The 15,567-nt window shown below is 46.3% G+C and overlaps 2 protein-coding genes and 1 long non-coding RNA gene across 4 annotated transcripts in view; 1 reads left to right on the forward strand and 2 right to left on the reverse strand.

Moving 5' to 3' along the window:
* PSME1 (proteasome activator subunit 1) overlaps positions 1–8,577 on the reverse strand; it is a 19,647-nt gene extending 11,070 nt beyond the window's left edge. The window contains exons 1-7 of the mRNA XM_083377797.1: positions 8,313–8,577; positions 7,387–7,419; positions 6,001–6,063; positions 4,451–4,552; positions 2,534–2,600; positions 665–762; positions 508–576 (exon numbers count right to left, since the gene is read on the reverse strand). Of these exons, the coding sequence (XP_083233923.1) occupies positions 508–576; positions 665–762; positions 2,534–2,600; positions 4,451–4,552; positions 6,001–6,063; positions 7,387–7,419; positions 8,313–8,351 (471 nt within the window). The 5' untranslated portion in view covers positions 8,352–8,577. The remainder of the gene's footprint in view (positions 1–507; positions 577–664; positions 763–2,533; positions 2,601–4,450; positions 4,553–6,000; positions 6,064–7,386; positions 7,420–8,312) is intronic.
* Positions 4,519–6,137, forward strand: LOC310649441. Its single transcript, XR_014494228.1, has 2 exons — positions 4,519–4,643; positions 5,987–6,137. It is a non-coding gene; the product is annotated as an uncharacterized lncRNA (long non-coding RNA).
* Positions 8,578–10,788: 2,211 nt separating the features above from the next.
* On the reverse strand, positions 10,789–14,303 carry FITM1 (fat storage inducing transmembrane protein 1). Of its 2 annotated transcripts, XM_083379102.1 has the most exons (3): positions 14,212–14,303; positions 13,605–13,874; positions 10,789–11,457 (listed from the first exon to the last, which is right to left on the reverse strand). In XM_083379102.1, the coding sequence occupies exons 2-3, from the start codon at positions 13,847–13,849 to the stop codon at positions 10,839–10,841; spliced, it is 864 nt and encodes a 287-aa protein (XP_083235228.1). In that variant the 5' UTR covers positions 13,850–13,874; positions 14,212–14,303; the 3' UTR covers positions 10,789–10,838. The 2 variants fall into 2 exon arrangements, with proteins under 2 accessions (XP_083235228.1, XP_083235227.1); XM_083379101.1 differs by having other exon boundaries at positions 13,605–14,300.
* Positions 14,304–15,567: the final 1,264 nt, after the last annotated feature.

Below are 15,567 nucleotides of genomic sequence, written 5' to 3' on the forward strand. Positions count from 1 at the left end.
AGATGGGTGGACTTCCAACTCCCAGAATTCCCCAGCCAGCATGCTTTAAGATGGGTGGACTTCAACTCCCAGAATTCCTCAGCCAGCATGCTTTACGATGGCTGGACTTCAAGTCCCAGAATTCCCCAGCCAGCATGCTTTAAGATGGGTGGACTTCAACTCCCCAAATTCCCCAGCCAGCATGCTTTAAGATGGGTGGACTTCAACTCCCAGAAGTCCTCAGCCAGCATGCTTTACGATGGGTGGACTTCAGCTCCCAGAATTCTCTAGCTAACCTGCTTAAAGATGGATGGACTTCAACTCCTAGAATTCCTCAGCCATTATGCTTTCATATGGGTGGATCTTTACATGGCTGGCTGGGGAATTCTGGGAGTTGAAGTCCCACCCATCTTAAAGCTGCTGAGCTTGAGAAATACTGATGTAATGGTGGAAGGCAGTTTCTGAAAATCATCTGAATATTTCCAAAGAAAAGAGAACTGGGGGGTTGGGGGAACAAAGGCAACTCACCTGCACCGCAACCCCAAAATTGTTCCCGTCTTCAATCCGCGGAACGAGGAGCTGCAGCCAGAGAGAAATCTGGGAAAAAAAGAGACCAGATCCCAGCTCAGCGTCTTTCCTGTAAACCTGCAAAGACAACCAGCCGGGATCCCGTGCAGTTGCTCACCACGTTCAGTTTTTCTTTGGCGCCCTGGATCTCAGGTTTAACCCGGTTCAGCAGAGCCGTGATCTTGTCGTTGTGGCAAACCGGACCACACGGTGGAGCTGGGAAAGGAGGAGAGCCGCTTCAGAGACCAGGATTGGGTTTTTTGTTTGCAAAGGCCGCTGGGAAAAACATGGCTGCCCTTACACCCGATGTGGAAAACGAAAGAGGAAAATATACTACTTCCCCGATGGAAAGGTTAGAAGAGTTTTGTTGTGTTCCGTTATCGGCTAGTCCTCGACTTAGAACGTAGACTAACGGAGTTGGAAGGGACCCTGGAGGTCTTCTAGTCACAGCCCCAGCTCAAGCAGGAAACCCTACGCCATTTCAGACAAACGGTTAAAAAACCTCCAGTGATCGAGCAAGAAAGAAAAACTAGGAAGCTGGAGGCTAAAACATGTGAAGGACGGAACATGGTAACAGAATAACAGGGTTGGAAGGGACCTTGGAGGTCTTCTAGTCCAACCTGCTGCTCAGGCAGGAGTCCCTAGATCACAGGTCTTCAAACTTGGCCCTTTGATGACTTGTGAACTTCAAGTCCCAGAATTCCTCAGCTGGCGTGCCTGGCCGAGGAATTCTGGGAGTTGAAGTCCACAAGTCATAAAAGGGTCATAATTCCCTCACGCTGGCTGAGGAATTCTGGGAGTTGAAGTCCACAAGTCATTAAAGGGTCATAATTCCCTCACGCTGGCTGAGGAATTCTGGGAGTTGAAGTCCACAAGTCATTAAAGGGTCATAATTCCCTCACGCTGGCTGAGGCATTCTGGGAGTTGAAGTCCACAAGTCATAAAAGGGTCATAATTCCCTCACGCTGGCTGAGGAATTCTGGGAGTTGAAGTCCACAAGTCATTAAAGGGTCATAATTCCCTCACGCTGGCTGAGGCATTCTGGGAATTGAAGTCCACAAGTCACCAAAGGGTCAAGTTTGAAGACCCCTGCCCTAGACAAGGCAACGACTGTTGTAAAATGGGGCAAAACTGACTTTTTAAACACCAAAAAAAAAAGAGGCTCAATTTTGTTCCTCAGGTCACTAAATGAACAGTTTTAAGTTCAGGCCGCCCTGTAAACTTGCTCAGACTGGCACCTAGCTAATAAAACTGGGATTTGTGGTCAGAAATACTACTACTACTACTACTACTAAAAAAAAGAAGAGATTCAGCTTAGGAACTTTGCACAGGCAGATCTTGTTAATCAAGGAGGTTTTTTTTTAAAAAAAAATAATGGTGCAACGCTAAATTGCCTTCACACCCTCCGCCAGAGGCCTCTTCCCGCCTTCACTAAACCCATTTCAACTCAGCTGCTCACCCAGGAAGCTGGTCTGCTCAGCTCCCGTCTTGATCCCGTCTTTTCATGGGATTGTGTTAGTTAAAAAAATAAATAAATAAAAATTTAAAACGTCTAGAGCAGCGTTTCCCAACCTTAGGAACTTGAAGATGTGTGGACTTCAACTCCCAGAATTCCCCAGCCAGCTATGCTGGCTGGGGAATTCTGGGAGTTGAAGTCCACGCATCTTCAAGTTCCTAAGGTTGGGAAACGCTGGTCTAGAGCAGCAGTTTTTCAAGCTTGGCCCCTTTAAGACGGCTGGACTTCAACTCCCAGAATTCCGCAGCCAGCCGGGAGCCGAAGTCCACCCATCTTAAAGGGGCCCAGCTTGAAAAACACTCTTCCAGAAGACCCGTCCCTTTTTAATACACATCAAAAAGGGACAGAGCTTCAGTCCTGAGCCCCATCGTAACTTTTTTGACCTTGTCAAGGGCTTCCGCGGGAGGCTCGGCTTGGGAATACCGCGGATTCCCTGACTTTCCCTATAAAGGCCTCTCAACTCCTCTGTACCTTTTTCTTCGTCCTCCGACGCCTTCTTAGAACTCTTCTCTTCTTTTTTGTCCTCCTTCTCTTCTTTCTGCAGGGAGGGAGGGAGGGAAGGGAGGATGGAGGGAGGGAGAGAAGGGAGGAAGGGTGGGAGAGAGAAAGAAAGGAAGGCAGGGAGAGAGGGAGGGAAGAATAGAGGGAGGGAGGAAAGGGAGGAGGAAAAGGAGAGAGGGAGGAAGGAAGGAAGGAAGGAAGGAAGGAAGGAAAGAAGGAAGGAAGGAAGGAAGGAAGGAAGGAAGAGGGGGAGGGAGGGAAGGAAAGAAGGAGGAAGGGAGGGAGGGAAGGAATGAGGGAGGGAGAAAAGGGAGGAGGAAAAGGAGGGAGAAAGGGAAGGAAGGAAGGAAGGAAGGAAGGAAGAGGGGGAGGGAGGGAGGGAAGGAAAGGAGGAGGAAGAAAGGAAGAACGGAGGGAGGGAAGGAGGGAAGGAGGGAGAAGGAAGGAGGGAGGGAGGGAAAGAAAGAAGGAAAGAAGAAGGAAAGAGGAGGGCGGGAGAGAGGAAGGAAGGAGATGAGGAGGGAGAAAGGGTGACATGATGAAAATGAGATTTTGCACATTAAAAGGGGACCTTCCATTTAGCAACCCAAAACTGGGCCCGACTATGCTCGTTAAGTGGAGGACGACCTGTGGAAATCAATGACGGGCCTGCCAGAGCTTTCGAGATTTAAAACGCCTTTTGTCACGCTCAAAAGAACTGCCAGGGCAAAAACAGGGTGTGGGAGAATTAGGACACCCCACAGCCGTTTCCCAACAGGGCAGGGTGGATTATAAAAAATAATAATAATCATAATAATCAAAAAATCCCAAGCGTTACTTAACCATTAAGTCGGTGCCAAGAAATTCTCTTTATCCCTCTGGGCAGAGGAGAAGGTAGAAATTAAATTGGGCTGGAATCGTTAACAGGATCAACTTCTTTTCTTCGACTGGTTGAATTCCAGTTTGGAAAAAGAAGGGAGTTTTTTGCCCTTTGCAAGCTTGACTGGGTCTCTTGGGGAAGGGGGGGGAGGGGGGGAAGGGAAGGAGCGATCAATCTTCCCTGAAGGGATCCAGAGCGGTCGGGGATAATCAGCCGTTCGTTCAGGGACACAAAAGATCCAGAACTTAAATTTAGAGTGAACAGACTTTTCTGGGATGTGAATCTCTCCTCCAGGTCTGGATTTTGCCACTTTAAGAGGGGTGGACTCCAACCCCCCCCCCGAATTCCCCAGCAAGCTATGAATTCTGGGAGTTGAAGTCCACCCCTCTCAAAGTGCCCAGAGAATAGAATAGAATAGAATAGAATAGAATAGAATAGAATAGAATGGAATAGAATGGAATAGAATAGAAGTAAATATGGAATAGAATAGAAGAGAAGAGAATAAAAATAAGGAATAGAATAGAATAGAAGTAAATATGGAATAGAAGAGAAGAGAAGAGAATAAAAATAAGGAATAGAATAGAATAGAATAGAATAGAATAGAATAGAATAGAATAATAAAATACAGAATAGAATAGAATAGAAAAAAATATAGAATAGAATAGAATAGGAGCTGGAAGGGACCTTAGAGGTCATCTAGTCCAACCCTCTGCTCAGGCAGGAAACCCAAGACCATTTCATACAAATGGTTGACCAGTCTCTTCTGCTCTAAGACCTCTTTGCATGGTAATCAGGCTGCCAAAATAGGATTTTCGGACCCTGCAAAGGATTTTTGCCAATTTACCAGCCAAACAAACCAGGATTACGAATAACTAACCCACATCCGCTTTGCAAGCCATTCAAGTCAATGGATTATTTGCATGTGGTCCAGAGAGAGGATCGGGCAAAGAGCAGCCACGATTTCATGCGCCAAAAAAGTCCACCTGAAACTTACAACCTTCAACACAATAATTGTGGGTTCCGCTTACCTCCTTATGTTTGCGACGTTCCTCGTCCTTCTTGGGATCTGGCACGGGAATATCTAACTCAGCCCGGAGCGAAATGAGATCCGCCACGTTCAATTCAGGGGCCTAGAAAGAGTGGCAGAGGGGATTCGAACTCGGGGCCCGCTTGGTTTTTCCTTCCCCTCAGAATCTTTCAGGAAGAAGACAATCAAGGAAGGTAGGAAAACTCAACTCGACAGGTGTAATACAGGCAGCCCTCAAACTTACCACCGCAATTGGGTGCAGAACGTCCGACGCTAAACAACGCAGTTGCTAAGTGAGCTACATCCAATTTTATGACCTTTTTCTCCTGCTGTTGTTAAGTAAGCGTTAAGCCCAGTTGTTAAGCAAATTCAGCTTCCCCCACTGACTTTGTCCGAAGCTGGTTGGGAAGGTGACGCCACACAACACCACAATTGTCACAAGTTGCCAAGCGCCCAAATTTTGATCATGTGACCCTAGAAATGCTGCAACGGACTGGCTGTAACTTACTTTTTTTTAGCATCACTGTAATTTGGAATAGCTACTATAGGAATAGTCGTAACTTGGGCATTGTCTATACCAGGGGTCATCAAACTTGGCCCTTTTATGACTTGTGGACTTCAACTCCCAGAATTCCTCAGTCAGCCATTTTGATGAAACTGCGGGCTTCGATCCAGACCAGGGCTCTTCAAACTTGGCCCTTTTATGACTTGTGGACTTCAACTCCCATATTTCCTCAGCCTGGCTGAGGAATTCTGGGAGTTGAAGTCCACAAGTCCATCCACAATAGATGTTGGAATTTAACCTTGAAAATTGGAAATTATTAGCCTGTTCATCCTCCAAAGCTAATAATTGCCATTTAATCTATTTTTAGGCCAATCCTACCAAACAGGTGAAACCTATCAATTATTTTAGCGACTGAATCAAGAGATTTCCCAAAACGACTGATTTTTTTTTAAAAAAAATATTTTTTTACCATTATTTGTTTCTTTCTTGTTGGTGCTTGAGAAATTTTAATTTAATATTGCCCTTTTATCGCACAGGCCGTATGAATGACAGACCTAATGGAAATAGTCCATTTCATTTAGTGACTGTTTAAAGTTACAACAACATTGACAAAAGCTGAGTTAGGACCGTTTTTTTCACACTTAACGGCCGTTGCCGCATCTCCAGTGGTCGCGTGATCCAAACTCAGCCGCTTGGCAACGAACTCATACTTATGTCTCCTGTGGTCCCCTTTGGATTCACTTAACAACCGGGTTTACTAACTTAAACAACTGCAGTGATTCACTTAACAACCGTGGCAAGGAAAGTGGGTAAAATGGGGCAAAACTCACTTAACAAATGTTTCACTTAGCGACAGAAACTTTGGGGTCATTGGTGGCCATAACCTGAGGACTAGCTGCATGGCTCGGTTGCAGATTTTGAATTTTTTTTGTGGGGGTGGGTTTGCAGACAATTGTGTCTTCAATCCTTTCCCCGCCCCGATAATTCACGGTTCTTTTTAATCTTTTTAATTTTCATTTCTACGTCTGCCAGAAGGCCAGCCTCACCTTCAGAAAATTACTGAGCTCCACAACTTTCTCGGGAAATCTTCTGGCAACAAGTTCTTCAGCCTCAGGAAGAAAGGAAAAGTTAAAAATTTTGAGAGGATTCCAAACAGCCAAAGGAAAAGAAGAAGAAAAAAGAACCAGGGGTCCATTTTGGGGATGCGCCGAAAGTGGTCTTTTTACCCATGACATGAAATTGAAAAACCTTTTTTACCTCAAGTGAAAATGAAAACATTTTACATTCAACAAAATAAAAAAAACGTTTTACATTCAAGGAAAAAAAAACATTTTACATTCAACGAAATTAAAAACATTTTACATTCAGTGACATAAAAAACATTTTACATTCAATAAAATCAAAAATGTTTTATAACTTTAATGTTTTATGGGACTAAAAAGTTTGGTGCCAATAACCCACACCTGCAACCACCTTTAAATATTAATATGGTTGGTTGATCGCACAGTCAGCCATATATATAGAAAATATATTATTTTTATTGTTGTTACATTATTGTTGTTGCTTTGCTATTTTATTTATTTTATTATATTTATATACTGCCCTTTCCCCGAAGGACTCAGGGCGGTTTACAGGGTGATTAAAACGAAAAATACAAAAGTTAAAAACAATTTAAAAAATTATATCAATTTAATATTGTTTTGTTGCTGTTTATTGTTAGTTTGTTGCATCATCATCATCATCATCATCATCATCATCATATTATTATTATTATTATTATTATTATTATTATTATTATTATTATTATTATTATTATTATTATTATTATTTTGATTTCTGGCCCTTTCATCTGATCTTTTTATTTCTGTTTTATTTCTGTGTTTTCTTTCTTTTTTAATATAAAGTTTTACTTTTTTTTTAGACAATTCAATAGTAATCGTTTAACAAAACATGTCGTCTGAGTTTCTCGTTCACTAATACAAATTAATTTCTAATCCCTAAATCTTTTCTCTAACCGTGGATAAAATGGGTCCGAAGTTTGAAAATATTCTGCTTCTTCTTTTTCTTTCAACCTTAAAAAGTAAAGTCAGTCCATTTCCACCGTCTTATTATTGCTGCTATTATTTGTCGTTTCGTTGCTGTATTATTATTGTTGTTATTGATTTCTGGTCTTTTTATTTCTGTGTTTTATTTCTGGATTTCCTTATTTCTGTACGTTCTCTACATTTGCTGGGATGTGGGGGGGCGTCATTAGAGGAAGCCACGAAGCGGAAGGCAGAGGAATTGAATAGCGACTATGCACCCCACAAGTGGACTCAGCACGGCACAGATTTTCTAAGGCTGTACGTGTGTGCGTGTGTGTATGTGTTTGTGTGTCTGTGTGGGTGTGGAGAGGAGGAAAACCGTAAACACCCCCCCCCCCAATTTCTCACCTGGACGCAAAGGTGCTCCTTGAAGGACTTCACCTGGTGAAGAGAAAGAGAAACAAGGATGGGGAAAGAAAGGGAAAACTTTCTGGCGCAGAAGAGGACCCCGGGCGCCTGGCCAGGCGCTGGGACACCCGATCCCCCCCTACACCTGTTGGACGTCTCGCTCAGCCGGCTGTTTTGACAGGGGACGGGATGGGGTGCCAAGATAGCCCCTCCCTGCCTGCCTGCTTCTGAACTGGGGATCTTGATCTGATTCACATACACACACACACACAGGTCCAAGCCCCCTCCCCTCCTCCATTTCAGCCCCGGGGCTCCACAGCAATCCAACTGGTGAAGCTTTCTCCCTACTGACCCTAATGCAAACACCCCGCCTACCCCCAAAACAGCCCGGGGCCTGAACTCTGATCTGGGGTTCCTGTTCCGGTTTCTTTGCCCCTTCTCCCCCAACCTTTCTCCATTTTAGCAAATCCCCTCCCTGGCTGCTTGAAACAATTCAACAGGTGAAGCTTTCTCTCCTCAAACAGGTCCTGACCCCCCCCTCCCCCAGTTCCTGCTCTGATTTCTTTGCCCAATCCAAGCTCCCCCTTCTCCATTTTAGCAGGGGCCCTTACCTGGCTGCTGGGAGCAATCCAACAGGTGAAGCTTTCTCTTCCCCCCCCAAACACCCCCCCCCAAAAAAAGAGCCATGCTGGGCGGTTCCCGTTGGTACAAAAAGGCCCTTTAGACCCGCTCAGTCACCCTCCAGGCTGAAGTCAAACAGGTGAAGCTTTCTCTTCCCCCAAACATCCCCCAAAAGATCCGTGCTGGACTGTTCCCATCGGAAGGAAAGCCCCTTCAAACCGCTCAGCCACCCTCCAGGCGGGAGTCCAACAGGGGAAGCAGCTCCCACGCGGTGGGAGGGGACGCGCGACCCCTCCCCCGCTTACCTGCGCCTCGCACTCGGGGGAGATCTCCAGGGTGGCCATCGGAAGTGGGGGAGCAGCGGGGTTTGGAGGGGTTTTTTTTTTTGCACGTCTGAACGGCTGACCCGAGTCTGGGGTGTGTGTGTGCAAAGGCGGCGGACCCGGGAAGCGGCTGGCACCAGCTCGGCGCGAAACGAAAACGAAAGAGAAGCGGGAGGAGAGGGGAAAAAAAAAACCGGGCAGGGCTTCCCGGCGCAGGGAGGCGGGGCCGGGCGGATCGGCAGGCCGACATCCAACCGGTGCAGCCGGCCAGCCTCCCCCGCTGCAAGCGCTGTTTTGCAGGCTCCCCAATGGGCAGCGACGGAGCGAGGCGGCCACGCGGGGCGATTCCCGGTCCCGCACACACGCAGGCGCTCACAACCGCCTTGCGAGGTAGGCCGGGCGCTGTCCACGGCCCCTGCCCACCCGCGGGGCTTTCTTTGGCAGAAGCGCTTCGGATCCTCCTAACAAGCAGGCAGATACAGAGAATGAAGGCTACTGCTAAGCTTGTAAGCCGCCCTGAGTCTTTGGAGAAGGGCGGGATATAAATGGAATAAAATAAAATAAAATAAAATAGATTGCAAAAGAAAGGAATTGGGGGAAGGGCACACGGCGTGTGGGGGGCGTGGGGGGGGAGGCTTGCTGAGACCCGGGGTTCGGCGTCCGTCGGGCGCGGTCCTTGGATTTGCCGCGGCGTTTCGGGTCGGTGGGGTGAATTCTCTACTAGGCTGAATTTCTCCACTCTTGGCCCCTTTAAGACCTGCGGACTTCAACTCCCAGAATTCCCCAGCCAGCCTGGATTGGATTGGATTGGATTGGATGGATGGCAAAATGCACGTAGGTAGATAGTAGAGATGGTAGGTAGGTATAGAAAAATGGAAATATAGAAAAATGGAGATAGATTATCATCTATCTATCTCCATTTTTCTATATTTCCATTTTTCTAGATAGATAGATAGATAGATAGATAGATAGGTAGGTAGGTAGGTAGGTAGGTAGGTAGGTAGGTAGGTAGGTAGGTAGGTAGATAGATAGATAGATAGATAGATAGATAGATAGATAGATAGATAGATAGATAGATAGATAGATAGATAGATAGATAGATAGATGGATGATGGATGGAGATAATATGGAAAAAATGGAAATATAGAAAAATGGAGATAGATGGATGGATGGATGGATAGATAGATATAGATAATATGGAAAAAATGGAAATATAGAAAATGGAAATAGAAAAATGAAAATATAGAAAAATGAAAATATAGAAAAATGAAAATATAGGAAAATGGAGATAGATAGACAGATAATATGGAAAAAAGGAAATATAGAAAATGGAAATATACAAAAATGGAGACAAATACAGATAGATTAGAAAAATGGAAATATAGAAAAATGGAGATAGATGGGATAGACAGACATAGAAAAATGGAAATAGAATAATGGAGATAGATTAGATATAGAAAAATGGAAATATAGAAAAATGGAAACATAAAAAATGGAGATTAGATAGATAAATGGAAATATAGAAAAATGGAGATAGATATATAGAAAAATGGAAATATAGAAAAATTGATAGATAGATAGATAGATAGATAGATAGATAGATAGATAGATAGATAGATAGATAATATGGAAAAATGGAAATATAGAAAATGGAGACAAACATATAGATTAGAAAAATGGAGATAGAAAAATGGAGATGGAATAAACAGACAGATATAGAAAAATGGAGATCGATAGATTAGATATAGAAAAATGGAAATATAGAAAAATGGAAACGCAAAAAATGGAGATATAGATAGAAAAATGGAAATATAGAAAAATGGAGACAGATAAATAGATATAGAAAAATGGAGGTAGAAAATGGAGATAAGATAGTAAAATGGAGATAGACAGATAGAATTATATTTGTGTCTCTGTCTATCCCTGCAAAGAGAAATAAACAATAGCATAAGAAAATGCAGAAAAATCTTTGGCTGGACTTGTACCTAATACATTTTGTCCCAACTCCTTAGCCAGCTTGGCACCAAGCTTGAAAAAAATATTTCCACCTATTATCTTTTCCTCACCACCACCTCCTCGCCACCATTATCATTATGTTCTAGCTCAGGGTTTCTCAACTGTGGCCCCTTGAAGACCTGTGGACTACAACTCCCAGAATCCCCCAGTCCCCCCCTCCCTCTCTCTCTCTCTCTCCCTCTCACACACACACACACTTCCTAATTCTATCCCTGGAATTCTGGGAGTTGAAGTCCACCCATCTTAAAGGGGACCAGCTTGAGAAATAAGCATTCTAGTGGTAGCTGTAGTAAGTTCACTAATTACTTAAAAGTACAATATTAAACAAAAAACAGGGTGAGACACACTTGGCGCTCCGAACCCCTTTTTCTGAAGTGGGACAGCAGAGAGCTCTACTTCTTCGGATCCCCCAGTAACCACAAAGAGAGCTTTGGAAAGCGTCCTCTCTTTATTTGGGCCAACCGACGGAGTGCCCTGACTTATGGCAGGCGCTCAGTTCTGCCTCAGGGCCTCTTTCGGGCTTCCCCGAAGAAAGAGGCCGGCCCCGGGTCTCCCCGGGGAGCATGGGCAGCGGTACCAACATCGGTAGGTGAGGAACCAGCACAGGGTGGCAATGGCGGCTCCCACGACTTTGTGGCTGTAATCGTGCAGGTAGACCACCGTGCACGCCAGCAGGAAGTTCCAGAGCAGCAGGAGAAGGACGTTGAGCAGGAAAATGAGGCGCAGCGGGACCCCGGCAGGGTGACCCTGAGCTAGGTAACGCCGGAAGATGGCCGTCTCTTCCACCATCAGCAGGCAACAAAAGGTTAGCAGGAAAGTGTGATCCGAGACGTTGTAGCCGTGCCATTTGTGGCCTTCGTGCAGACAGGTCCACTTGTCCGGCAGGCTGTTGACCAGGATCCCCTCCGGCACGGGGTCAAAGCAGTAGCCCGTCAGGTTCTCAATCAACAGGAAAGCTTCGGTGGCACCTAGCCAGAGGCCGGCGCCCACCGCCAAGCGGGCCAGGTGTCGGAAGGTGAGTAGGATCTGGTGGGTGGCAAGGTAGACCACCAAAAGGATGAAGCCACCGAGGAAAATGCAAGTCCAGCTCCAGGCGGATCTGACGAATTTTCTGGCCGGGGGTGGGGGGTAGAAAAAAAAAAGAGAGGGTGGGATTGAACAGTTACAGATCCAAATAGGCTCAGGATGATGGGATCTGCTGCACTAAGCTAAGGTGGCCAGGTTCCACCTGGATATTTTGGTTCCAGGGAAGATGCTGTGAATTACAGGTAGTGCTCGACTTAACGACCACGATTGAACCCAAAGTTTCTGTGGCCAAGCGAGATTTAATTTAATTTAATTTAATAATATTTATATACCGCCCTTCTCCCTGAGGACTCAGGGCGGTTCACAGGGCAGAATAAAATACTAAATACAAACATTAAAACAAGATTAAATAATTGCCCATATTAAAACAGTTGGAATAAAATTCTAAAACACCTAGTTAAAATTAAAGCACAAAATTAAAAAACCCCACCAATCCCCATCAGGCTAGGCCGGCTTGAACAAACAGAAACGTCTTGAGATCGCGACGAAAGGAGCGAAGATCGGGCGCCATCCGGAGCTCTACCGGTAGCTGGTTCCACAGCTCCGGAGCGCCCACAGAGAAGGATCTCCCCCTGGGGCCCACCAATCGACATTCTCTGATCGGTGGCACCCTGAGGAGGCCCTCTCTGTGGGAACGCACAGGGCGCAGGGATGTTAAGTGAAGCTTGCCCTACTTTAAAACTTTTCTCACCGCATGTGTGAAGGGAATCACTGCAGTTGCTCAGTTAGCAACGCGGCTGTTAAGTGAAGCTGACTTCCCCATTAACTTTGCGTGTCAGAAGGTTGCAGAAGAGGAATCACGTGACACCGCCCCGCCTCCCCCCGGGGGTTGCTGCAACCATCATAAATAGGAATTGGTTGCCAAGTGTCTGAATTTTGATCATGTGACCGTGGGGATGCTGCGAATGGTCTAAAAAATGGTCCCAAGAGACTTTTTCAGTGCCATTGAAACTTTGAATGGTCACTAAATGAATTGTTGTAAGCCGAGGACTTACCTGTATAGAATTTTTTTTTTTCATTCAATTTATAAAGATGCAGTCGAGTAATGAATGGTGAAACTTTACACCAACCAGAGAATGGATTAACGGAAAAACAGGAATGAATAAATGCTGAAATCAAGGGCGGGTAGTCCTCAACTTACGACTGTTCGCTTACCGACTATTCGAAGTTTCAGGGCTACTTATGATCTGGATTCGTCATGTGATCGCGTTTTGGGTGCTCTGCAACCTGTCTACATTTACGGCCCTTTGCAGCTGTTCGCCCAACTACGATTTATGAGGTTGTTTTGCTGGAAACTTGACATTTCCAGGACAAAACCTCCACGGTGGACAATAGATTTTTTTAACGACCGCTGTAAAAAAGGTGGTAAAGAGTCACTTACTTGAGTTGGGAGGCCATAGAAACTGAATGACTGAATTACATTTAAAAAAAAAAATCAGGCATGGCCATTTGGTGATCCACTTAACGACCAGCACGGCTTACGGCCATAATTCAGGCCTCAATTACAGTCATAAGTCGAGAGGTTCTTATATCTGTTATACGATGCTGTTAAGGATGGATTACAGCTAATCCTCAAGTTACGACTACAACGGAGCCCCAATTTTTCAGTTGCTAAGCGAAGCATTTAAGTGACCTGTGCTCCATTGTACGACCTTTCTCGACACAAGCTGTTAAATGAATCATTGTAAACTAGTAACGGGGTCGTTAAGTGAATCTGACTTCCCCGTTGACTTTGCTTGTCAGAAGGTCGCCAAAGGGGATCCCGGGACACACACCCCGGACACTGCGACCGTCGTAAATATGAGCCAGTTGCCGAGCGTCTGAATTTGGATCACGCGAGTGCTGCAACGGTGGTGTGTGTGGGGGGGGAAGCCGTAACCCTTTTTTTCCCCCCAGTGTTGTCATAACTTTGAACGGTCGCTAAAGGAATGGTTGTAAGGACTCCCTGCAACCTTGGGCGGCCTCGTGCAAAGCAGAGCTTTAAGATGTTTAAAAAGATGCAAAACGTGTTTTGGGGAATTAGTCCTTTGCCGAGATAGGCAAGTATAGAAATCAAATAAATACAATTTAATCTCCCCTTTCCCCCAAGCGGATGGCTGCCCCCCACCACGCTCGGCCCGCTCCTCCTTAGGACACCCCCCCTCCTCCAAGAGGACCCCTACAATCACTCACATGTTAAAGAAGTTGTGATGGTTGGCAAAGATGGCCCGGGGATTCACGTAGAACTGAAGCAGGGGCCCAAAAATGACCACGACCGCCAGCCAGAGGTGGTAAGCCCGACGGAGGCCTGGCAGCGCCAGAAGCCAAGCATACTGGTTGCTCCAGAAAACCACCAGGGCCTGGCCCAGGGCTTGGGCCCAGCCGGCGCCCGTGGCCAGCAGCGAGGAGGGTCTCTTGGGGACCGGTCCTTCTGCCATTCCCCCTCCCCTCGGATCAGCCCACCTGAAGGAGGTCGCAAAGATGCCCCGGCGGAGAGGAACGAAGGAGAGAAGAGTCAACGGAAAGGGGCAGGGGAGAAGAGGGGAAAAAAACGTCATGTAAAAATGATGCCCGGCGACAGCTGTGGGCATTTGACGAGCTTGGCTGGAACAGCTGATCGAAGGACAGAAGGGCATAAGGATTAGGGGACCGGGGAGGGAAGGGGGGAGGGCTGGGGAGAAGAAATATAAGAGCTGGAAGGGACCTTGGAGGTCATCTAGTCCAACCCCGTGCTCAGGCAGGAAACCCCATTTCAGACAAATGGCTGTCCAGTCTCTTGCGGCGGTTGGAGCATTCACACCTTCCGGTGGCAAGCTGTTCCACCCGTTAACGGTCCTCGCTGTCAAGACGTTCCTCAATTCCAGGTTGCTTCTCTCCTCGATTCGTTTCCGTCCGTTGTTTCTTGTCCTGCCTTCAGGCGCTTTTGGGAATAACTTGAAACCCACCCACTCCTGCTTCTCTGGGGCAGCCCCTCAAATATTGGAATGTTACTATCGTGTCTCCCCTAGTCCTTCTTTTCCAAATAACAGAGAGTTGGAAGGGACCTTGGAGGTCATCTAGCCCAACCCCCTGCCGGAGCAGGAGATCCTATACACTGTTTCAGACAAGTGGTTCTCCAGTCTCTCCTTAAAAAACCTCCAGTTGATGGAGCACCCACAACTTCTGGTGGCCAGCTGTTCCACTGTTCCACCAGACCTGTGGAACCGCTTGCCGACCTCCGCTCCTTCCGGCGGGATCTAAAAACTTACCGTACTTATTTGAGCAATCCGACCTGGTTTGATGGGTTTGGGGTTTTAACATGGTTTTAATTATTGTATATATCAGGCATAATATTTAATTGTTTTTTTAACTTTTGTATTTTGTTTTTTAATATTTATTGCCCTGTACACCGCCCTGAGCCCTTCGGGAGAAGGGCGGTATAAAAATTTAATAAATAAATAAATAATTGTCCTCGCTGTTAGGAAGTGTCTCCATTTTTTTCCTAGGCTGAATCTCTCTTTGATGGGCCGAGCAGAAATCCAAACGGTCCAGTTTCAACCACTTTTATTAAAGACGGACAGCCGTTTTGCGTCGCCCCGTAAGAAACGGGAGAGGGCCAGACCCTCCCCTTCTACAAAAACCTAAGATTTGGAAGGGAGCCTCAGCATGGCCACCCCTCCCTCTGTACCCCAGAAGGCAGGACCCCGGGGAAAGAAGGAAAAGAGGGGAGGGGGTCTCCTCCTCCAACTGGAGACAACAAACAAGGTCATTTCTTCGCCTTTCCACACGCTTAGAAGCAACACGTTGGCCCTTCTCACTCGCCCCTTCCATCGTTTAAAAACGCACACGCGTGCACGCACACACACACACGCAAACACACAACCTTGCAGCAGCCTGTTATATTTATAGAGCAGGTGAGACAGAGACCCCCTGCCAGCGAGCATTTCAGAACAAGAGCCGAAGATGTAGTCAGCCCAGGGGTAAGGCCACCTTGGCTCTTTTTATGACTCGTGGACTTCAACCCCCAGAATTCCTGGGCCAGCATGGCTCAGCTTGGAAACCTCTTCTTCCTCTCAGCATAGCTGACTCAGGAATTCTGGGACTTGAAGTCCACGAATCATAAAGTGGCCTAGGCCAGGGGTAGGCCACCTTGGCTCTTTTTATGACTCATGGACTT

The sequence above is a fragment of the Vipera ursinii genome (genome assembly GCF_947247035.1).
Source record: "Vipera ursinii genome assembly, chromosome: Z".
Lineage (NCBI taxonomy): Eukaryota > Metazoa > Chordata > Lepidosauria > Squamata > Viperidae > Vipera > Vipera ursinii.

Excerpts from the sequence above, each read along its gene's own strand:
- FITM1 (XM_083379101.1), bottom strand. The coding sequence starts at position 14,047 with ATGCCCTTCTGTCCTTCGATCAGCTGTTCCAGCCAAGCTCGTCAAATG. Across the intron at positions 11,458-13,604 it reads CATCACAACTTCTTTAACAT|AAAATTCGTCAGATCCGCCT; the intron begins GTGAGTGATTGT and ends ACCCCCGGCCAG.